This window comes from Bos indicus, chromosome 28, assembly GCF_029378745.1.
Source record: "Bos indicus isolate NIAB-ARS_2022 breed Sahiwal x Tharparkar chromosome 28, NIAB-ARS_B.indTharparkar_mat_pri_1.0, whole genome shotgun sequence".
Classification (NCBI taxonomy): Eukaryota; Metazoa; Chordata; class Mammalia; order Artiodactyla; family Bovidae; genus Bos; species Bos indicus.
Window position 1 is genome coordinate 29,712,640 of NC_091787.1, and position 23,132 is coordinate 29,735,771.

At 46.2% G+C, this 23,132-nt stretch overlaps 1 protein-coding gene across 3 annotated transcripts; it reads left to right on the top strand.

Moving 5' to 3' along the window:
• The first annotated feature begins 339 nt into the window (after positions 1-339).
• SEC24C (SEC24 homolog C, COPII coat complex component) lies at positions 340-23,061 on the top strand. 3 transcript variants are annotated; one of them, XM_019953948.2, is made up of 24 exons: positions 340-492; positions 2,225-2,424; positions 5,444-5,579; positions 11,556-11,731; positions 11,943-12,308; positions 12,628-12,764; positions 14,004-14,072; positions 15,359-15,470; positions 15,701-15,828; positions 16,965-17,103; positions 17,306-17,421; positions 17,595-17,719; positions 17,877-18,068; positions 18,255-18,348; positions 18,563-18,679; positions 19,022-19,192; positions 19,681-19,777; positions 19,871-20,016; positions 20,241-20,379; positions 20,521-20,639; positions 20,743-20,922; positions 21,170-21,361; positions 21,596-21,685; positions 21,834-23,061. In XM_019953948.2, exons 2-24 carry the CDS (start codon positions 2,253-2,255, stop codon positions 21,972-21,974), a joined length of 3,354 nt encoding a protein of 1,117 aa, XP_019809507.2. In that variant the 5' UTR covers positions 340-492; positions 2,225-2,252; the 3' UTR covers positions 21,975-23,061. The 3 variants fall into 3 exon arrangements, with proteins under 3 accessions (XP_019809507.2, XP_019809508.2, XP_070637956.1); XM_070781855.1 differs by lacking the exon at positions 340-492 and adding an exon at positions 2,109-2,128; XM_019953949.2 differs by lacking the exon at positions 14,004-14,072.
• Positions 23,062-23,132: the final 71 nt, after the last annotated feature.

Below are 23,132 nucleotides of genomic sequence, written 5' to 3' on the forward strand. Positions count from 1 at the left end.
ATCAGAATAATCATAATTTTTTAAAATTCCCAAACCAAAAAACATCATCCATGCCGCAAGTCTTATGACCGGCAAAGGTCATGGGTGAGAGAACCTCCAAGACGGAAATCAAAGGGGCCAGGGGTCAGCAGGAAGTCGCTACAAGACTTTGTCTAATATGCCATTGGAAGGAGAGTTACTAAAGATAGTTCAGTCGCATTTCGGTTTGGGGTGGGACCATAAAGTTACCACGACATCTCAGAGTGGGGGGAAAAAAAAGGAAATACATAAGAATCCTCAGAAGCCCCCGCAGACGGCCATCATAGAACAGAAACTAGCGCGTGCGCGGAATCCGGGTTCCTCGGCGCGTGCCTACTGCAGACGTGGCAGAAGGCGTGGCCTTGGAGCGTGGGGTGGAACTTCCGGGGGCGACGCGCCGGCCCCCTCGGAACCGGAAGTGGAGCCTGGGAGCCTTGACGTTAGGAACGAAGTCGAACCTGGATCTGGAGCCGGGTGAGGAGTGGCTTCGGGAGGTTGGTGGGTAGGAAAGCAGAGGAGATCCCGGGGTATCACTGGCCAGGTCGGCGTCCTGTTTGCGAAGGAAGAGAGAGGATCGGGGGCGGAGCCCGGGGAGAGACCCTCACCTCATGCATTCACAATCCAGAATCAGTCCTGGACCCTCCTTTTCTCCTGGCCCAGATTCCGGCTCCCGCTTCCTGTCCGGAGCCTGTTGAAGGGCGCAAGACGCTCGATCTTCTACTTAGAGCAACAGTCCTATTATCGTGGCCCGAGAAGCTTGTTTGGTTTCTTGGTCTTGATCCCCGGCACTCCCAGCCTCCACAGCTCGACTACTTTCGGAGTTCTAGGGAAGCTTGCCCCGCCCCCTGGGTTGCCACCCTTGACTGTCCACGCAGAGTGAAGTCGAAACTTGAGCCTGACTCCAAACTCTTGTGTGTGTTTGAGGGAACTATTTCCTCCCATCCCCACCCCCACACCGACTTCAGAAAAATAAAAGGGAGGGGGACATCCTTCAAGCTTAATGTTGTGACCTGTGCAAGGTTCAGGATTTGGAAGAATAGCTCCTGAGATGGCTTTGAATTTAAAAAGTTCTAGTGCAAGTGCAGCTCAGCTTTTCTGTAGTTAAGATGGCCCTTCCTAGCACAGGCGAGAGGCCCGTTGTTCCACTGCAGCAGCTATGAGCTCTTTTGCTTCCTGGGTTCCTTCTTCTGTAGGATAGTTGGAATGATCAGGTTGTGTAGAGTAGATGTGATCAGATAGTCCTGTTCTTGGAAGGATCCTGGAAAGACCCTCCAATTCATTCCTCTGTTGTTGGGCAAGATTGTAATAATTTTGGATGTGGCCTAGATTCATGACAAGCCTATAAGGAGAGCAGAAACAGAGTTGGAGGAGTGCCTTGAGATTTAGAATAATTACAGTCCTTCTGCTTGAAGGATAAGGTGAATGATCTTTTCCCATGAAATCCAACTTTGCTATTGATCTTTGAACTGTTTCTCTGGGTTATTGTGTGAGGTTTTTGTGCCAAACCTGCACTCAGTTCTAATCTGGTATCTTGCTAGAGTTTTCAGCTGTCCTTTACATTTAGTGATTTTAATGCTTCAGTACTAAGGTCCATACACTCTTTTGGTGGGAAGACTGAGGATGGAGTAAGCACCTGATTTACTGCAGTTTATCCTAAGAATGTCGTTTTTCTAAATGGTCACTCTAAAATTTGTCTTTTGAGGGGGAGGGGATTTAGTTGATCTGTTTTAGACATGCAGTTTGAATGATTAAAAATGACTAGCACACTGCAGGGTATTCAGTTTTGTGGAATGAATGGATGCTAGAGTGAATGAACAGAAAGTGGGAACATTGTTTCATTTACCTGTAATATCACAATAGTTCATCAGTGGCAGGACTCCTTGTATGACTAGACACTAGAAATCATACCACTAGGGAATGGAGGCTGCTGCTCCATTCCACTGGGCCTCTCTGAAGTTGAAATTTATACCCTCTTGGCAGTGACAAAGCATAGGGTTCAGAGTAACAAAATCCTTGCTTTGAGGAGGCAGTCTGTCTACTGTCTGGGGAAGAAAATTACAAAGATCCTGTAATAGTATGAGAATGATTAGGCTAATCACTGCCTGATAAGGTCAGTCCTTTTCTAGCTCTGCTTCCTACCATGAATAGTGCTTTCACTTTAGAAAGTTGATTTTGACTAATTTCTATCTTCTCTCCCATCTAATAGGTGAGACCAAGTCGGGGATGCTCTCATAATGAATGTTAACCAGTCAGCTCCACCTGTGCCGCCATTTGGGCAGCCACAGCCCGTCTACCCAGGGTATCATCAATCCAGCTATGGTGGGCAACCAGGGTCCACAGCCGCCCCCACTCCCTATGGAGCTTACAATGGCCCAGTACCAGGCTATCAGCAAACCCCTCCCCCAGGTATGTTTCCAAGCTTCCTTTGAGCTAAGGAAGGGAATTTGTAATCTTCAGGTTGGGTGGTATTGCCCTACTTAAGCTGCCTAAATGGTTGTGGTGACTGGGATTGAGGAGCATGAATCTGGCTCTTGGTCACTGAGAGTCCTGTGGGCCATCTGCCCTTTCCTGTTTTTATACAAGGTGACTGTGTCTTTAAAACATCTAGTAGGGCGCCTCATCTTCCAGGTTCAATGGCAGTTCACTTCATATGGGTGTCATCCTGTGCAGCCTCACCTGGTTGAATTGTTCACAGCTGGATGGAAGGACTGTGGTCATAGCTCCTCCAGAGCCGGTGATAATTTCTCTCATCGGACTCGTGGTTCTATCTATACGTGATTGTGGGGCATAGGGAATTGGTTCATGGACAAAATGTATGATGTTTGTATGCCTGGGTTTTGGTGCTTCTCATATCTTTTTGGTGATAACATTCCTTTTCAAGTTTCTTTGGCTTCTTAGATGTTGTCTAATATCAGGGAAATTAAAGGAGACTGTTTGTCCTTAGGGTCAGTGTTTGGCTTTTATATTACATTTTTCATGAAGAGGAGCTCATAACCTGTGGGTTATTCATAGGGGGCAAAAGAAGATGGTTGACAATAGATCTTTGGTTAGGCGAAAGGGAAAGTGTTAGTGCTCTTTGCGACCCCATGGACTATAGCCTGCCAAGCCTGTCAGGGTCCTCTGTCCATGGGATTTTCCAAGCAAGAATACTGGAATAGGTTGCCATTTCCTTCTCCAGGGGATGTTCCCGACCCAGGGATCGAATCCAGGCCTCCCACATTGCAGGCAGACTCTTTACCATCTGAGCTACCAGAGAAGCCAGGGTTAGGGTTAGGGTCAGGGTTAGGGTTAGGGCCTTAGGGTATGCCAGATGCTTTATGCGTTTTAAGAGAGTTAATTCCATAAAGAGATACGTGAAAAAGAAGGCACTAAAGAGGCATTGGTAAAATTTGAGAAATGAATGAAGTTCTTACCTTTTTAAATTTTGCCATGTGGCACGTGAGATCTTGGTACCCCAACCAGGAATCAAACCCATGCTCCCTGCAGTGGAAGCTCAGACAGAGTCTTAACCACTGGACCACCAGGGAAGTCCCAAAGTTATTACCACTTTTGTTATGACTTTGGGGAAAGAAAAAATTTGGAGTGATGAGATTAGGTCTCAGGGCTTTGGAAGAGCCTTACTCTGGGTTGGGACTTTGGCAGGACAGAGTCCATGTCTGATTTGCCAAGTTGTGGCTTATCAAGATGGAGCTGGCATTGCCCCAAGAAGAAGCTCTGTTGAACTGAGAGGAAAACATATCTGGCTCTGTGATGGCTAGTGAGCAGGCTAGTGAATGGCTAGTGAATTCAGATTAATCATATTCCTGCAGGCAGGTTCTGTAGTGTCTAATCTCTACTGCTGCTGCTGCTGCTGCTAAGTCACTTCAGTCATGTCCAACTCTGTGTGACCCTATGGACGGTAGCCCACTAGGCTCCCCCGTCCCTGGGATTCTACAGGCAAGAACACTGGAGTGGGTTGCCATTTCGTTCTCCAATGCATGAAAGTGAAAAGTGAAAGTGAAGTCACTCAGTCGTGTCCGACCCTCAGTGACGCCATGGACTGCAGCCTACCAGGCTCCTCTGTCCATGGGATTTTCCAAGCAAGAGTACTGGAATCTCTACTGAAGGCAGAGCAAAAGAAAAACAGTAGTTTGAACAGGGGTCAGCAGCATTTCCAAAGTGATATGCCAAGTAACTAATTGCTTTCTTCCTGCATTTCATGTGGAAAGGATGATTAGCAGTCATAGAAGTAGCTTTGATGGCAGCTCTGGTGAGCAGAACACACGTAGTGCAGCTTTTGTGAAGACATAAGCGACAGCAGTAACTGGAGGCCAGGAGACCTGTCCTGGGGGCTTCCCAGGTGTGCTAGTGGTAAAGAACCTGCCTGCCAATGCAGGAAACATAAGAGACCTGGGTTCGATCCCTGGGTCAGGAAGATCCCCTGGAGAAGGGCATGGCAACCCACTCCAGTATTCGTGCCTGGAGAATCCTCATGGACAGAGGAGCCTGACAGATTACAGTCCATAGGGTCACACAGAGTCAGAGACAACTGAATTGACTTAGCACACATGTACAACCTGTCTTGACTGAATAATTGGGCGGAAACAAAGTCTCCAACCCATGCTAACACTTCCCTGAGCCATGTACTATTGGGAGTGTCAACATTTAGAAGTGGATGAGAAGAAGATGGTTAGGATCTGTAGAATATATGAAGAAGAGGTTGGCAGAATAGTCTCTCTAAGGGGCGCCTTTCTTTCTTTTTTTTTTTTTAAAAGAATTAAAAAATTATTTATTTACTTGGCTACATTGGTTTTTCATTGCGTCATGCGGGATCTTTCATTGCAGCACATGGATTTCTCTTAGTGGTGATGCAGGGGCTTAGTTGCTCTGTGGCATATGGGATCTTAGTTCCTCCACCAGGGATTGAACCTCCATCCCCTGCATTGCAAGGTAGATTCTTAACCACTGGACCACCAGGGAAGTCCCAATGGGTATCTCTTTACAGCCTAGTTCAGCATGTTACTTGGTCATCTTCTAAGCCACATTCCTCACATATGTTCTAAGTTTTTGACTTCTAGGGTGGGATCATTTCCTTAAAAGAGTTGATGTTTTGTCTAGGGTAGGTTTATTAGACTGTCCTGGATTGAGTGAGAGTGTATAGTGATCACAGAAGGCCCTACATTTTTGTGGCTCTGGCTACAGCTTCACTAGTAGTATACCTGTTATACCTGTTTAAGAGAGTGAAAACTCTCTGGCTGGGCATCCAGGTTCAGAATCTCTTGTAACTGGAGTTGCATCCTGATGGTGTCCTTTTCATTGCCAAGCTGTGATATTACACTTGTGATATTGCAGTGAAGGTTTGAGCTTATTGATCTTTGCTTTGCATTCCTTGCTCAAGGTGGTGGAGACATTTCCTAATTTCTTAGCTTCTCTTCATCACCCTCAGGTGTTTCAAGAGCCCCAGCTTCTTCAGGGGCACCTCCAGCCTCAACAGCACAGGGCCCTTGTGGCCAGACTGCATATGGCCAGTTTGGCCAAGGAGATGTGCAGAATGGACCAAGCTCCGGTGTTCAGATGCAGAGGTATGTACTTGGGTCAACCTAAAATTGGTCAGATGAGACTGGAAGGATTAGGAATGTATGAGGGCCTATTTTACTTTTCTTTTTTTTCCCTTTGTTTTTCTCTTAGATTCCTTTTCCTCTTCCCTTCATCTTTTTGTAATTCGTTTTCATTTTTCCAGATTAGAGGTGCTGCTGCTGTGCCTCTGTGGGTTATTGACTCATTTAAGTACCTGTGTTTCTTTGGCATATTCTTTCCACTTCTGTGAACTGGAGTTTTTTCCTTGACTAGACATGTATCTTAAATAATTGTTATGGTCCTTCAGAACCTACCCTAAGGAAGAAACAGGAAGAAGGAACCTTAGGATTATTTGTCTCTTTTGACTTCCCCTTTTCCTCTTGAACAGGCACTTAGTGGGGCTTATTGGTTAAGTTTGGGTGTGACCTGTCATGAAAGGAAAGATCCTCAAAGGAAAACTACATAAATGATGAAAACTTGGTGGTGTGTGACCCAATAAACCCCTGTCTCTGTGTGGAAGTCCTTTAAAGGAGGGTAGTCATCTCTATTGGAGTGCTATTTATTTTTTGGTAAACAAAGAATAAAGTATAACTGCGGTAGGGTGTGTAGTAGTGGAAGAGTTGCTTTCTGACATTTTTATTAGGTGTCCAGAATATACATTTTTAGCATCAAATGTAAGACCAGAGGACTGAGCCTTGGAGCTTACCAACTTATAAAAGGCATTCAGAGTAGGGGCCATCAAAACGCAATGAGAAAGACCAGTAGTGAGGTAGGTTAGCCAGGTGTCATAGCATCCTGAAATTAGGCAAGGAAAGTATTTTAGGAAGTCAAGAGAGTAATCAGGTGTGTCACTTGCTGCTGAAGGTGAGATGTAGACTAAGAATTGACTGTTGGATTTGGCAAGGTTTGACATCATTGACAAATGTAGTTTCAGTGGAGATATGAAGGCAGCTGTCTAGTTGGAGCAGGTGAAAGAATTTCAGCTGGGAAGTGGACTAATGTAACCTAAAACCCTTTTGCTACAAACATCTAGAAAGGGGAGAGGAAATAGAAACAATTTTTTTTTTTTCAAATGCATAATCAAGCTTCAAGGAAAGTGAAATCCTCAAGTGCCAGATAACAAGTGGGAACTGAAAATCAGAGTGGTTAAGTTGATACTGTGGCTGCCTGTGCAAAGGGTGGAAATTATCTTGAGAACCTAGGGGCTTAAGTTTAAGCAGGTAACTTGGGCATTTCTGAGCTGAGGTTTAGAACTGAAATCTTGTTTATGAAATCTGAACTTAGGCTACACTTCAGTAAATAGGTAAACTAGAAAAAAAAAAATCTGTATACTGGCAGAGGGAGTTAATAAGGAGTCTTGATTCTCCCAGGCTGGCTGAGGATAAGTTGCAGGGGAGTGGGGGGCGGGGTGTTTTTGGACTGCATGTGAACACCAGGGGTCATTGGGGTGGCGAAAATATTCTAAAATTGGGATCTGGTGATGGTTGCACAACTCTTTAAATTTACTAAAAATCATTGAATTGTACACTTAAAAGGAGTGAATTTAATGATGTGGAAATTACAACTTAAACTTAAAAAAAAACTTTGATACTGGGCAGCAGTATCATTGGAGTACCCTCCAGAAGCAAATCAAATGCTAACAACCACTCTCCCTCAATTCAGGGATTTCTAAAAGGAAAAAAAAAGATTAGACTATGAGAGGAGAGCAGATAGTAAGCTAGTACATTGATTAAGGGACTGTAACTGTCAACATAGGATTATGTACCTACCTGAAAGTGAAAGTGGAGTCGCTCAGTCGTGTCTGACTCTTTGCGACCCTATGGACTGTAGCTTTTTCTCGGTCTATGGGATTTTTATGTACCTACCTAAGAGAGGGCAAATAAAGGCGTTTACAGAGATTGATAGTTTACCCTGTATGGGCCCTGGCCAAGAAAAGTACCAGGGAATAGACTAGGGGAAAAAAAGGAAGAAGAACCTAGAAAGAAAGATCTTTTAAAAGAGATAGGAATAGTAATTAAAGAAGTAGAGAGAGAGACTTCCCTAGCGGTCCAGCGGTTAGGACTCCTCATTTCCACTGCAGGGGATTCGGGTTTGATCCCTGAAGTGGGAACTAAGATTCCACAAGCTGCATGGTGTAGCCAAAGGAAAAAAAAGCATAGACCAATTTTTTCCCTAATGTTTGGCTAAAAGATAAAAGCTTGAGGGGGATGCACGGTTTTAGGGCAATTTTATTTGTTTGGATTTTTTAAATCCAATCCAATTACATCTCAGTTCATTGAGATGTAATTCATATACTATGCAGTTCACCCTTTAAAGTGCACAAGTTTAACGATTTTAAGTATATTCACAGATATGTGCAACCATCACTGTCGTCCGATTTACTACATTTTCATCACCTCAGAAAGACACACAGTATCCTTTATCTGAGGAGCTATCCCTATTCAGCTTTTCCTTAACTCTGTCACTCCCCTAACTGTAAACAACCACTAATCTACTTTCTGTCCCTATAGACTTACCTATTCCGGATATTTCATTTTAATAGAATCATATATATTTTGTAACTGATTTGTTTCACTTAACATAATGTTTCCAGTGTTCGTTTATGTGTAGCATGTATCAGTACTTCATTCTTTTTATTACAGTATTTCATTGTATGATTATACCACTACATGTTCTTTATCCATTTATTTGTTGATGGACATTTGGGTTGTTTTCACTAATAGTTGGTTATTTTTTGAGATATTTGTATCTTTTTGTGCTGATGGGAATGATCAAGGAGAAAGACATTGAATGGGAAGTACTTTGGAAAGAAAAGTTCCAGAATAAAAAAAGATATTTACACATAAAGTAGATAAAAACATAAAATAGTGTCCAGAATATGTAAAGAACTCCTACTAGTCAATAAGAAAAAGTCAGTTCAGTTGAAAAAATAATAAAATCTGGAATAGTATTTTATGAAAGAAGGGATACTAATTGCCAAAGAACAAATTAAAAAGCGGTTCAACCTCATAAATGAAGAAAAAAGTAAACGTTAAAAACCACAACAGAATTATCCTATGTATTGATCAGATTGGCAAAATTAAAAAGCTAATAGTACTGAATATTGCTGAGCATATGGATTATCAGGAACTCTCCTCATCCACTGGTGGTCAGATGCAAATGAGTACAGCTACTATGGGAAAATAACTTGGAATTATCTGTTAAAATTAAAGATATCATATCCTATAAACCAGTAATTAAACTCATAGCTGTATGCCTTAGAAAAAGCTCAGGTATGTATAAGTTAAATATATGATTGAACATAGTAACATTATTATTGATAATATCCAAAACTTAGAAAACCTTCAATATCCATCTGTAGTAAAATGCTTAGGTAAATCGTGGCATATTTATTTAATGGAATAACACTTATTTAATGGAATAACATTTAGTGATGAAAGAGAATGCTAAATGCAGAAGCATAGATGAATTCATAAACATATGGTTGAACAAAAGAAGCAAAACTCAAAGTATGTATGATGTGATACTGTTTACAAAAGTTTGAAAACCTGACATAACTGAATTGTTTTAAAGACAAGGGAACAATTTTTAGAAAGTTGGGAAAGTAGTTATCTTTGGGAGAAAGGGGGCTTCCCTAGTAGCTCAGCTGGTAAAGAATCCACCTGCAATGCGGGAGACCTGGGTTGGATCCCTGCGTTGGGAAGACCCCCTGGAGAAGGGAATGGCTACCCACTCCAGTACTCTGGCCGGGAGAATTCCGTGGACTGTACAGCCTATGGGGTCGCAAAGAGTCGGGGACATTACTGAGTGACTTTCACTTTCACTTTTGGGAGAAAGGAAAGGGTTGTGAGGAGAGGCACACAGGGCCTTTGGTGTATTCCATTTCTTGACTTGCCCTTTGGTTACATGGGTGTTTGTGTTATTCAGCAGTACACGTATATTTTATGTATTTTTTTCTATTTATGTTACATTTCACAATTTTAAAGTACATTGGACTAAGAATTGGGCCTGGACCTGGGTTCTAGTTCCAGTTTAGCCTGCTACTTTTACCCTTAGTGTTTTAGTTTTCCATCTGCTCGCTTCCCTTCATTAATTTGCTGTAAGAATTAAAGCATTTAGAGATCCTTTGTAAACTATAAAGCTATGTGCAGATGAGGTGTTGGTTTATATGATAGAATACCAGTAGGCAGTTGAGAGTATTATCCATGTTAATAGAGTAGTACCATGGAATACAATTGTTCTGACAAGGATTTATAAGCATCTGCCATGGGCTAACAGTATGTTTGTTACTATGGAAGGCAAAAACTGCAAAACCCAGCAAAGAGCTTAGGGAGGTAAGTTTCACTAGCATAATGCCCTGAAAATACTAGTTGAATGAACAAATGAAAAGTGTGAAACTGCAGGACCAGTAGAAGCTGACCAAACATAATAAAGTTCCAGTTATTTAGTAAAGACAAACAGGAAGGATAAATCAGGATTTCATTGTAACAGGCAACTATGGTGAAGAATTTGATTCATTCTTGAAATTCCAGAAGGAGCTTGTTATGTACAATAATCTATGCTGTAGATTTCTGCAGTAATATTATTGTAAACCACTGATGCAGTGGCTAGTTGGTATGCAGTGATACTGCATTGATGCTGTATTTGTATTTTAATGTGGCAGCTGGTACCATGGGAGTGTCCAGCGCAGCTATTCAAGTGACGAGACTTTGCTGGATAGACTCAGCTAGCAGGCTGCCTGGCTTATATCCTCTGTGTCTAGCCCTTAACTCTGGTCAGATAGTATCATCTTTCTCCATAGTACAGAATGCCAAACTTAGCTCACCAGCTCTTCTGATCTTAAGAGTTTTCTAATACCTTTCCCAGGATTAAGTGATCCTTTGGTTTAAAAGTTAAACAATCTCCCTGGAGAAGGAAATGGCAACCCACTCCAGTATTCTTGCCTGGAGAATCCCATAGACAGAGGAGCCTGGCAGCCTACAGTCCATGGGGTCGCAAGAGTCGGACACGACTTAGTGCACTGTCTCACCCCAGAGATCCTGCCACATATACCACAAAAACCAAACATCCCCCAGTGACCTTGGCCCCACTGTTCCAATCACTCCCAGGTGGGAATTCAGGCACATGTCCACAGAGATCACAGACAACATACATACGGTTCTGTTATGTCCCATATATCACCCTTTCATGTCCCAAGGAAGACATTTTCTCTTAGAGATTTTCATTTAGTGTATCTTTAAAAAATCTTGTGTTAAACTTGCCTCCATCTTTCTCTTGGGTAAGGACAACCCAGAAATGGCCCTTGTGTGTCTGTGATGTTGCCATTCACAGCTTTCTTGATAGGCCTAATACAATCTTGAGAACAGGGCTGCTGTATGCTGAGTGTCAGACGGTAGCTCTCAGCTTTGCCTGTCTTAGGTAGTTAAGCTGTGCATTTTTTATTGGTGCACCATGTTTGATTTGTCCCTAATACCTTTGAAGTTCTTCTGAGAAATGAAATAATGCAACATGAACTTATTAAAATACATTTTAAGCCTTTAAAAAAAAAAGTTAAACAATCAAACTATATTTGTTCAAGCCCACATTTATTAAGCTTCTGTTGTGTTAATGCTTCTGTGCACCTTTCATTTCGACTTCTTCAGTGCTTTTGAATACAGAACCGAAGTGGCTTGTTAACAAAGGATTAAGGCAGACGAGGTGATAATCTAACTACCAGAGTAAATACTGTTTGATCTGAGGGTGCTTGGCGTGTGTTTTGGGAGTGAACCTAATGGAAAACAAGGTTTGCCCTGAATAATCACAGTGTAGATTATGAGGAATGTGATTTATTCACAAATATATAAAAATATGAAGCCATATAAGAGCCCAGATGAGAGTAAGATGCTGTAAAACAGTATTGTTTCCCATATGATGTGGGGCTCCTGTCAACTTTGAAGGGATTCCTGGCCCATTAGAAGCTTCTGCCTTCCATCTCCCCACAGGCTCCCTGGGTCTCAGCCATTTGCGTCTGCCCCATTGGCCCCTGTGGTCAGTCAGCCAGCTGTGCTTCAGCCCTATGGGCCTCCCCCGACAAGTGCACAGGTGACTGCTCAGCTGGCCGGAATGCAGATCAGTGGTGCTGTGGCCCCAGCTCCTCCCGCTTCAGGGCTGGGCTATGGTGAGTACCTATGACCACAGGAATACTGTTTCCTTTTTAGAGACATCTGTCTCTGGGGTATACCTGGATCCCTTTTATTTCTTTTATTTATTCCTCTGAGCCCCAGCAGATGGGACAAGTCATTCCTGCCCCTCGGGTGGAAAGGAAGGTGGTTTAGTGAACAAGGAGGCAGAATGACTGGGGTTCTGACTCTGCTTCTTCTACTTCTCAGGCTCACCAACATCACTGGCCTCAGCCTCAGGAAGTTTCCCTAATTCTGGTCTGTATGGCTCCTATCCTCAGGGCCAAGCTCCTCCCCTTGGCCAGGGTCATCCAGGGGCCCAGCCTCCCCAGCGATCTGTCCCACCACAGGCCTCCAGCTTCACACCCCCTGCCTCAGGGGGTCCTCGGATGCCTTCGATGACTGGTCCACTCTTGCCTGGACAGAGTTTTGGGGGGCCCCCAGTGAGCCAGCCCAACCATGTGTCCTCACCTCCTCCTCAAGCTCTGCCCCCTGGTACCCAAATGACTGGGCCCCCAGGACCACCACCACCTATGCACTCCTCCCAGCAGCCAGGCTATCAGCTGCAGCAAAATGGTGAGTTTTTCCCAAGGACTACCTAGGAGCCAAAAGCTTCAGCTATTCAGGTGTTTTCGTTGTTGTTGTTATTTGCTTCTAGTATTACTTGCTAAGTGGTGAACTAGATAGACAGCTTCAGGGTATTAAGATGTGGTACTCAGATGTGGGATTTATAAGATTTTTTTTTTCTCATAGTTCAGATAACATAGGCTTTCTCTGAAAGGTTATTACTGTACCTCTCAATTCTATGTTTATAATACTTTAGTCATTTCCGTGAGGCCTTAAGAAGAGATAGGGAAGGAATATTTTGTTCATCAACCTTGCCCTTGTCTCCCAGGTTCCTTTGGACCAGCCCGGGGCCCTCAGTCCAATTATGGAAGTCCCTACCCAGGAGCAGCCACTTTTGGCAGTCAGCCTGGGCCTCCTCAGCCATTGCCTCCTAAGCGCCTGGACCCTGATGCCATCCCGAGCCCTGTAAGTAGATACTTATATGGTCCTGGGGAAGGAGCTTGTGGCTACCAGATAAGTGAGTCAACCTAGATGAGATGTTTGCCTAGCCTTTCCTGATTATTTTTCCCTTTTGTTTGTCATGTTGCAGGTGTAGAGCCTACATGTAATTTTTGACTCTCTAAATAGAACTTGACGTCCCAGAAGTATTTTAGGGGTATTCTTACTTCATAGCTGGGCAGGAAAGGAAGGGAGGCCAGGAGTGATCAGCAGTGTCACAGAGCTCTGGGTTGAGTGCAGTGTTCTGTCACCACCGGACAGAGCCTGGTAGCCTCTGCTCTTCTGTGGAGTACTGGCCGTGTCCAGGTGTTGTCCTCTAAGATCTAGTAGGATAGGATAGCAGTCTTCTTAATGGTTAGAGCTGGTGGGGAATCTCTGGTGTTACTGGTGAGAAAAGGAAAGCCTCTCTGGACTCTTTCTGCCTCTACCTGGATAGTGTTTTAGGAGAAAGCCTTCGATACTTTTGTTTGCTAGTCTTCTGCTGTGTGGATGGAGAAAAGTGATCTACAATTTTAAGGGCAATGTGGGGAAGTTCCTTCTCCCAGGAAGAGGGTGAATCTTACCCTTAGAGCCATCAGAATGCTCAGACCTTCCTCATCACACTCAAGAGTAGAGGCTGACACTGTATTCCCAAGTGGAGGCCACTTTATAGTTCTGTCTGCAACATTTGCTATGTCAGTTGCCTCACCATGCTTAGCCATTGTCATATTCCATCCTGTTCTCTTCCCTCTTCCTTTGGGGAACCATCATGGTGAGGGACCCAGCTGGCTAAGGGGGACCCTAGAGGATGAAGCAGTGCCTCTTTCCTTTTTCCTCCTCTAGTGAGAAGGAGAGTCTGGTTGGATGTGAGGGGAGGCTTCTTTCAGTGTAAGAGTAGTTCTTACATGGGAGGCTTGGCCTTTTGGAGGGAACATCCCTCTTCTTCCTTCTTAAAATTTCTCCTATTCAGCCCCTCCATATAACCCCTCTTGCCTCCTGTTTGCCCCCTTCCTTATCTTTCTACATCATAGTCTAAGCCATTAAAGGCTCTTTTTTGGCCCAGAAAAATTTGGAGTTTCTGATCGAGAGGGGGCCTGATTTCAGCAGTAGGAGCTGGGCTCCAGCTGTTCATGTCTAACTCATCAGGGCTGAGAGAAGTAACATCTGCTTCTTGTTCTTTTGTCTCCCTGTATTCCCCTGCTGCCTTTATTATTAAAACACTAAAAGCAACTCAATGAGCTGCCTCCTCAGCAGAAAACCAGGCACAGAATAGACCCTGATGCCATTCCTAGTCCAGTAAGTGCAGGGGGTGGGTGTGTGTGTGTGATCCCTGTGTTAAATCACCCGTGCATGCCTATGACCTTGTCTTCACCTCATCCACCATGTCCATCCCTCTCCATCCTCTTCCCTCAGTCCTTCTAGACCCTTGCTTTTACAAGCTAGAAGGATATGCATGCCTCAAGTCACCATATAATGAAGTAGCAAGCTGTTAGCAGTGCCTTTAAGTATGGGATGGTAGAAGGTCAGGCTCGAAGGGCGGGATCAACTAGCTTGTTAAGCTTTGGTTTTAACCCTGCTGGCTCCTCCAGGAGCCTGCCTGTGACATGTGATGGAACAGGACAAAACAGTAGATCCTTCCCTTTTGGATTTGGTTTGTCTACAGCTTGTTGCGGAGAAACATGGGTAGGTGGCTACTAATGTACAAGTCTGGGAAACTAGCATTTCTTACAGGGAAAGGGACTGCTGGTTTGGGAAAGTGTGGGTCACTTTCTCATCTGGAAAGTCTGTTTGACTCTGATATATTTCTAAGCTTCAGCTCTTTATTCTATGGGACACAGAGTCTTATTCTCCCTTTACTTTTTCTGGTTTTACCAAACCCATCTTGAAGTAACTGACAAAGGTTATCAGTCTGCACGAAGATCTGATCACCGGCTTTGCAATATCTCTTTTTTTTCCTTCGCTGGGTCTGTCCAAATGTGGGGGACTGAGGATTGGGCTATACGATCCTCTTCTCCCATATTTACACACCGATGCTTACCTGAAAATAAGGCAGCATCTGCTTCCTCACCTTACCTGATCATTTCTGGCTGTGTAATCCTCTCCTCACCCTGTCCCTCTACTCTCATTGACTGTAGAGTCATTCCAGGTAGATTTCATTTTTACATGGTTACTGTTGTCTGTTTTCCTGCTCTTGGGGAGAGAAGGGGAGGGGAAGCCTCGATGGGGGAGGGAAGTGGAATCTGACCATGTCTGAAGGCTTGTGATTAGAGCTGGAGCTTTCCTGGAGTAGGTATTGGAACAGGGTGATCACTGTTTATTGGGGTCAGGGCGATTCATAAAGAAGCCCTTTCTCAGTGTTGCCCATGCAGCAGGTTGCTGCTGACTATAGAGTGGAAGATTGGCATTACAGCATTTTATATGATCTCCAAAAGGAGAGCAGGCCTGGTGCATGAGGTGTGTTCCTTGGCAAATTCTTAGTTTCTGTGCTGCGGCTCCAGCCTTTCTTTCTCCTGCCTCGGGGACGTGGTACTCCCTTCTCCCTTTTCATCTGTCACTTCATTCATTTCACTTCTTCCCTACAGATTCAGGTTATTGAAGATGACAGGAACAACCGGGGTTCAGAGCCATTTGTTACTGGAGTACGGGGCCAGGTGCCACCCTTAGTCACCACCAACTTCCTGGTGAAAGACCAAGGTGAGAAGGGCAATAACTCCTCCCTGCGGGACTTTTTCTCCAGCATTATCAGCTTCTGGATGGGGCTTTTGTCAGTCTTTGGTCAGAGACCAGTCCCTCATTGGTCTCTAGGGGGAAAGAGCCACCATCACCTCTAGCATCTTTTGGGGTGATGGGGTGGGTCAACAACGGCGAGCTGGTGTCTGGAGTGACTCTGTGATCTGACTCAGCTTTTCCATCTTCTCCTTCAGGAAATGCAAGTCCCCGGTACATTCGATGCACATCGTATAACATCCCTTGCACCTCTGACATGGCTAAGCAGGCTCAGGTGCCCCTGGCAGCTGTCATCAAGCCACTGGCAAGGCTGCCCCCAGAGGAGGTGAGTCAGGGACAGACTGGAGTATAATAAGAGGGAGGAAGTGAGGGGGAGCGAGGATAAGACTTCTTCCTAGATGTGATTCTGGCAGTCACAGTAGATGAAGGCTTAGTTGGTCGGGAGGGGAGCGTATCGTCAATAGCTTTCTATCCCAGGGCCCATGCCTGAAGAAGGTGATAGGGAGGAAAGCAAAAGCCCAAGAAATTGCTGGATGGAGCAGAGTTCACACGTGAAACACGCTTTTAAAAGAGTCAAGGCCAACTTGTAGGGGAGAAGACAGCTGGAGGCAGGAGCCTGCCGTAGCATGGTCATCACCCGGTGATGAGAGGCATGTCACTCTGGTTTTTCTTATCCTCTGTCCTGTCATCCCAGGTAGGTTAGAAATATTAGGACAGCATATTAAGAAACAGAATCCAGGGGTCCTTCTTTTACCTGGTTTGGGCTATAATCTGTCACCCAGTACCTGGAATCAGGATGAAAAGAGACAGTGTTTGCAGCTGCTACACCGTGCCATGGTGTAGATACCTTTGTGTTCATGCCTTAATGAACTTGGGGGGGATTTCTCTGTAACTGGACATTCAGGGCTCACCTTACATCCTGCTTCTTTGTCTTGTTCTGTCTTTTTCTCTTTCTCTTTCCTGGGTCTCAGTGAGGATGGCTGGACACTTGCCTGCTGGTCTCTTATCTGTAGGGTACCATCTGCCTGGGGTGTCAGTAGGTATCACAGAAATCCAGGGATTGGGGAGGACAAGTGTCACAGATACTTGGGTGGGAAAGGAAGCAGGGGTCAAGATCCTAGGGCAGGAACGAAGGGGATTGAAGATTGGGCCAGAAATGAGAATCCTGGGTAATCTTTGACTTTTTCCTCATGCACCCATGTCAGCCCCTGGATTGTTTGGGCCAGGTCCACTGTTGCTCTTCTCTTTGAAGAAGTGAAATTCTAGAGATGAGGAGTAAGGAGAGGGACTCTAGTCCTTAGACCTTTAGGGACATTTGTCCTCATACCCCTTCTCTCTGCTCCCTCCGCAGGCAGACTGTCTGAGCCATGTCCTTCTCCCTCCAGGTTGTTCCTCCTCATCTGTTCCCACATATCACTCTAGCTTCCTTCTGTGTCTGAGCCCCTCCCCTTTGCTCCTTAGGCTTCACCGTATGTTGTCGACCATGGGGAATCTGGCCCTTTGCGCTGCAATCGTTGCAAAGCATACATGTGCCCCTTTATGCAGTTCGTTGAGGGAGGGAGACGCTTCCAGTGCTGCTTCTGCAGCTGTATCAACGATGGTACGTTCACAGAGCCTGGGGCTGGGGGATCTGGACTGCATCTTCATTATTCTCTCTCTAGTTAGATAGATGAGGCTCTGTTGTTTAGGCGATGGGGACGTGAAGTGCCTCTGGGGCTGTGGGGCATTACAGTGAGCTCAGCCAGGACCAGATGAGGACCGAAAGCGGACCCATGAGTAACACTCTGCCCTACTCCCCACAGTTCCTCCCCAGTATTTTCAACACCTGGATCATACCGGCAAGCGTGTGGATGCTTATGACCGTCCTGAGCTGTCCCTGGGCTCTTATGAATTCTTGGCCACTGTAGATTACTGCAAGGTGAGGGAGGGTAGTGTGGGGAGGAGCCGTGGGTGAAGGACAATGAGGCAGCTGAGACTTGCTGTGGTCATTTCCCTCACCCTGTCACTGTGCCCTTGGATGATGACTTATCTCTAGTCAGCTGACCTGCTCACCGATACCCCTCTCCCCTCCAACATTTCCTTCTTTTGCAGAACAATAAGTTCCCCATCCCTCCTGCCTTCATCTTTATGATTGATGTCTCCTACAATGCCGTCAGGAGTGGTCTTGTCAGGCTCCTCTGTGAGGAGCTCAAGTCACTGTTAGACTTTTTGCCTAGGTGAGAGTGAGGAGCCAAGGTACTCCTATGGATGATGATGGCTGGGGAGGGGGCGCAAGGGTGGGTGGTTGGGATAACTCAGCACGTGAATCCGGATGTCATGAAGTTGGCTGGTGGAGAAGGTGGCAAGTCTGGGTAACAACGTCCCTTTCTGCAGGGAGGGTGGGGCAGAAGAGTCAGCAATCCGCGTTGGCTTTGTCACCTATAATAAGGTGCTCCACTTCTACAATGTGAAGAGCTCATTGGCCCAGCCACAGATGATGGTTGTATCTGATGTGGGTGACATGTTTGTGCCACTGCTGGATGGCTTCCTGGTCAATGTCAGCGAGTCTCGGGCAGTCATCACCAGGTAAGAGTCAGATTGTGGGGGTAAAGTGAGGTGGAGGGCAGGGTACAACCACAGAAAGCCAGTGATGGACACAGGCTATGCCTCAGGAGTTCTCGGAGTCTGAGGGCCAGATGACTTTTTGGGGGAATTGAGGGATCTGAAATTTGGATAGCAGTTTTGATTGCCTCCCATCACCTATCTCTTCAGCTTATTGGATCAGATTCCAGAAATGTTTGCAGACACAAGGGAGACGGAGACAGTATTTGCCCCGGTGGTTCAGGCTGGGATGGAGGCTCTGAAGGTAAGGCGAGAGTCCTGGGCAGCCGCCTGTGTGACGCTTTCTTCTGAGCATCTTACCTCTGGGATACAACCCCTGTTGCTTTAGTGATTGGTGACTGTCCAGTGAGTCAACTTGTCTGACACAGTTGGCACTGAATAAATGACGAGGGACGGGATGAATGAATAATGGATGAATAAAGGAAAGAATGGACCAGTAGATCTCTCTCCTCTTCCAGGCTGCTGAGTGTGCAGGGAAGCTCTTTCTATTCCACACCTCCCTGCCCATTGCAGAGGCCCCAGGGAAACTGAAGAACAGAGACGACAGGAAGTTGATCAACACAGACAAGGAGAAGGTGTGGGACTGGGAGCTGGGGGGAGGACTTCCGATCACAGAGGAACGTGCTGTCTCTTTACAGTGCAATACTCTTCACTTTTCTCGAGGGGGTACTAGGACTAGACCCTCTGTCCTTTCATATCTGTGGCTGCCAGCCTTCTCCACCGCTCCCACACCTCTCTACCTCATCTCATCCCAAAGCCCTTGGTAGACTTTTTAAAGAGAATATTCTACTACTATTGCAAACTGTAAGGTAGCTCTGAAGTCTTACGTGTCCTTGAATAATAGCCCATATTACATACATAGTACTCAAACAGGGTGGAACTCAGGTCTCTGAACATCTTCTTCTGTTCCTCCCTAGACTCTGTTCCAGCCTCAGTCAGGTGCCTATCAGACCCTGGCCAAAGAGTGTGTGGCCCAAGGCTGCTGCGTAGACCTCTTCCTCTTCCCTAACCAGTATGTGGACGTGGCCACCCTCTCTGTTGTACCCCAGCTCACTGGTGGCTCTGTCTATAAATACGCTTGCTTTCAGGTACGGCATGGGACTCTGGGTGGCAGGTGGAGGCAGGACTGGGATGCCTGCCTACAAGTGGAGTGGCTCCTTAGCTGCTGACTCATTGATAGGAGTATCATTGAGAAGACCACACAATATAAAGAGTGTAGCGAACAGGAGCACGGGGCTTGAAATTAGCACCGGGTTGATAGTCTGGCTCTACCACTTAGACGCTATATGACCTAGGATAAATTACTTACTTTCTCCTTTGTTTCTTCATCTATAAAATGGGGTTTTTCAGTAGTTTTTAAGTAGGGTTTGTCATCAGGATTAAGTGAGCACATGTAAAGCACTTAATGTAGTACTGGGCATGTAATAAGTGCTTAAAAGCTTAAATAATAACATCGTTATTATTACCTTTACCTTATTGTCATTAGTATTCTGCAGGCTTGTAGAGTGGAGAGGGTACAGGGATTGTTGGTGGATTGTATGTAGTAGATGAGGTGACTCTGGGCCTGGGGATGCAGGTGGAGAACGACCAGGAACGGTTCCTGAGTGACTTGCGTCGGGATGTCCAGAAGGTCGTTGGCTTTGATGCTGTGATGCGGGTCCGGACAAGCACTGGTCAGTTCTGGTTGGAGATGAGCAGCTGAGCGGGGGCCCTCAGTCTGGGCACCTGTCATACTACTAACCGTGTCCCTATCCGTGTGGCCTCAGGTATCCGTGCTGTAGATTTCTTTGGGGCTTTCTACATGAGCAACACCACAGATGTGGAGCTGGCTGGGTTGGATGGGGACAAGACGGTGACTGTGGAGTTCAAGCATGATGATCGGCTCAACGAAGAGAATGGAGCCCTCCTGCAGGTGCTGGACCGGAGGCAGGGGTTGGGGAAGAAGTGTCAGCGGTCACTTCACTGGATTAAGTAGGCCATAGGGAAGGGGGTGAGGGGTGCGCAGAGAGAACTAGAAGAGGCTGGAGAAGGGATAGCTCCCATCTTTCTTCTAGCTTCATAAAATAGCAAAGAGGAGGTGTTGCAAGGGTCTTGGTGAGGGAGGGGTGTGAATTGCCCCTCTTACTCTCCCCCCAGTGTGCCCTGCTCTACACCAGCTGTGCAGGGCAGCGACGGCTCCGCATCCACAACCTGGCTCTCAACTGCTGCACTCAGCTGGCTGATCTGTACCGAAACTGTGAGACTGACACGCTCATCAACTACATGGCCAAGTTTGGTGAGGGCAGAGGCCAGGCAGAGGGGAATCGGGGCTAAGAGGATGGACAGCAATCCAGCATTCCTGGGTGGGTGTGATGGTGGGAAGGCACCTGTGATGGAGTGGCTGACCAGTGACCATGCTGTCTCCTTTCCCATCCAGCATACCGGGGGGTCCTAAGCAGCCCTGTGAAGACTGTTCGTGACACTCTCATCACTCAGTGTGCCCAGATCTTGGCCTGTTACAGAAAGAACTGTGCCAGCCCCTCCTCTGCGGGACAGGTTGGGCAAGCTTGTTGGTGGAGAAGGTGTTGGGATACACCTTTGCATTGGGAGGGATTTCTCATGATCATGATCACTGACTTTGTTTTGATAACTCCCTTAGTTGATCCTTCCTGAGTGCATGAAGCTCCTCCCTGTTTATCTGAACTGTGTATTGAAGAGTGAGGTCCTGCAGCCTGGAGCTGAAGTCACTACTGATGACCGTGCCTACGTCCGGCAGCTGGTTACCTCCATGGACGTGGCTGAGACCAATGTCTTCTTCTATCCTCGGCTCCTACCGTTGGTGCGACTGAATGCTGGCGTGTGAGACACTGTACTGAGAAAGGGGCATCATAGGAGGAGGAAGGGAAGGATTAATATTGTCTGTATCTGACACTAATACATTTTTATCTATATTATCTGATGTAATATTTTCATACTGAGAGTTACTCAGGTGCTTAGTTTTCAGAAATTTTGTGTGTATGGGGGTGCAGGTGGGCAAAAAAGTCTTACAGTCATTGGTAACCTTTTGCCCTCTTCCTTTTGTCCAGACAAAGTCTCCCATTGAGAATACCACTGAACCACCAGCAGTCCGAGCATCTGAAGAGCGTCTGAGCAATGGGGATATATATTTGCTGGAGAACGGGCTCAACCTCTTCCTCTGGGTGGGAGCGAGTGTCCAGCAGGGTGTTGTCCAGAGCCTCTTCGGCGTCTCATCCTTCAGTCAGATCACCAGTGGCCTGGTGAGGGCAGGGCGTCAAGGAGAATGTGGGTGTGGAAGTAGGCTTCGTGATGAGAGCAGAAGCCAGTAAAGTTAGTGCGCTCATTCTCTTAGCAGCAGGGGACACCGAGAGGGAGGGTGCTGTCATTCTTCACAGGCTTCCATATTTCAGATAATGCGTAAATCTGTGCTGCCCCATCTTGTCTTCTGGATTCAGCGTACCTTACAATAAGGATAAATGAATTTTGTGTTTCAGAGTGTTCTGCCAGTTCTGGATAATCTGCTGTCTAAGAAGGTGCGAGGCCTCATTGATAGTTTGAGGGCACAGAGATCGCGGTACATGAAGGTAACAGTGATCCAAACCTGCATTTCCTACCTTGTCAAGTCCTCACTCTGAAGGCGGGGTGGGAGAGTGAGCGACTAGATAATGGGATTTCAGGGCGTGTGGTTAATTCTCTTCAGCCTTGCCTCATGACCCTGTATTCTGACTATAGCTTATTGTGGTGAAACAAGAGGACAAGCTGGAGATGCTGTTCAAACACTTCCTGGTGGAAGACAAGAGCCTGAGCGGGGGAGCATCCTATGTGGACTTTCTCTGTCACATGCACAAGGAGATTCGACAGCTTCTGAGCTAGAGCACATGGGTAACAGCACAGGGTCCAGGCCAGCTTCCAGAAAGTACCCAGGACAGCAGAGAAACTGGGACAGTTCCATATCTTATATGTCATGTAAGCTGACCTCAGTCTCTTTGGGGGGAGGGGGAAGTATAAGGAGACACCTTCTTTCTGGGCTCAAGTATCCTACCACTCTGTCGTGTCCTGCTGTTGGAAGGTGCCCCTATCCCCTCACTTTATCCTCCTTTTCCTGCTAATCCTGTCGTAATGAATGTAGTTTCTCAGTTCACTGTATATGATTTGGTGTTGGGGGACTTGAAGCCACCCAGACCCTGGCAATATTATGTGTCCCTTTGGACCAGCCTCCAAGAAGAGAAGGGCAGGTGGGAAGGCACAGAGATCCCAGGGGGTTACTACGGGGGGAGGGGCTGCTAATTCAGCTCATTGTCATCAATGACTTCCTATATTAGGGAAAACATACATACAGGTGCACAAGAGCTGGGCTGTAGGCCGTAGATGGTAGAAAAGTGGTCAGTCTTCTTGGGCCTGGAAGTCAACAGCCAACTCAAAGTGACTGAGGGTGGTTGATTAGCTTTCTTGCTCTGCTTCCACTGCTCTTTCTCCTGCAATGACTGATGATCCCTTGGTGGACAGAGACACATTATCAGAAATGAAGGAGCCTGGGAATAGTTGCAAAGAACATTGAGACCTAGGAGAGGTATTAGCCTCCTTTCCAGCCAGAGCGGCCCCAACACTGGATGGTTCTGTAGGGAGCCTGGTCATCAACTTGCAATACCTCACAGAGCCAGCCTATATACCACTCTGAGCTTCCGCTGGAAACACTGCTCTCCAAGCTGTTGGGGAGAGAGGCAGAAGTGGCTAGTCTCTCCTGCTAGGACACCACTCAGGCTTTGGAACTGACAGAGTGGCTGACAGTTATCTTCCAACCCGAGCTGGCTGGGGCAGGACAAGGGCTAGGCTTGATGGTGGCCAGGCTTGCCTGCTCCCAGCCTGGGATGCCCCTGCTCTGGACCTCTCATTTCTCTTCATTGGTTTATTTTTCAATGCATCTTTAATTTGTAAAGAAATAAAAATAAATTAAGATGTATCCAGTAGCGTCATTTTTCTCTGCCACGTATCACTTTCCCTCTAGTCCTTCCTGCCAGGACTAGCGGCTCT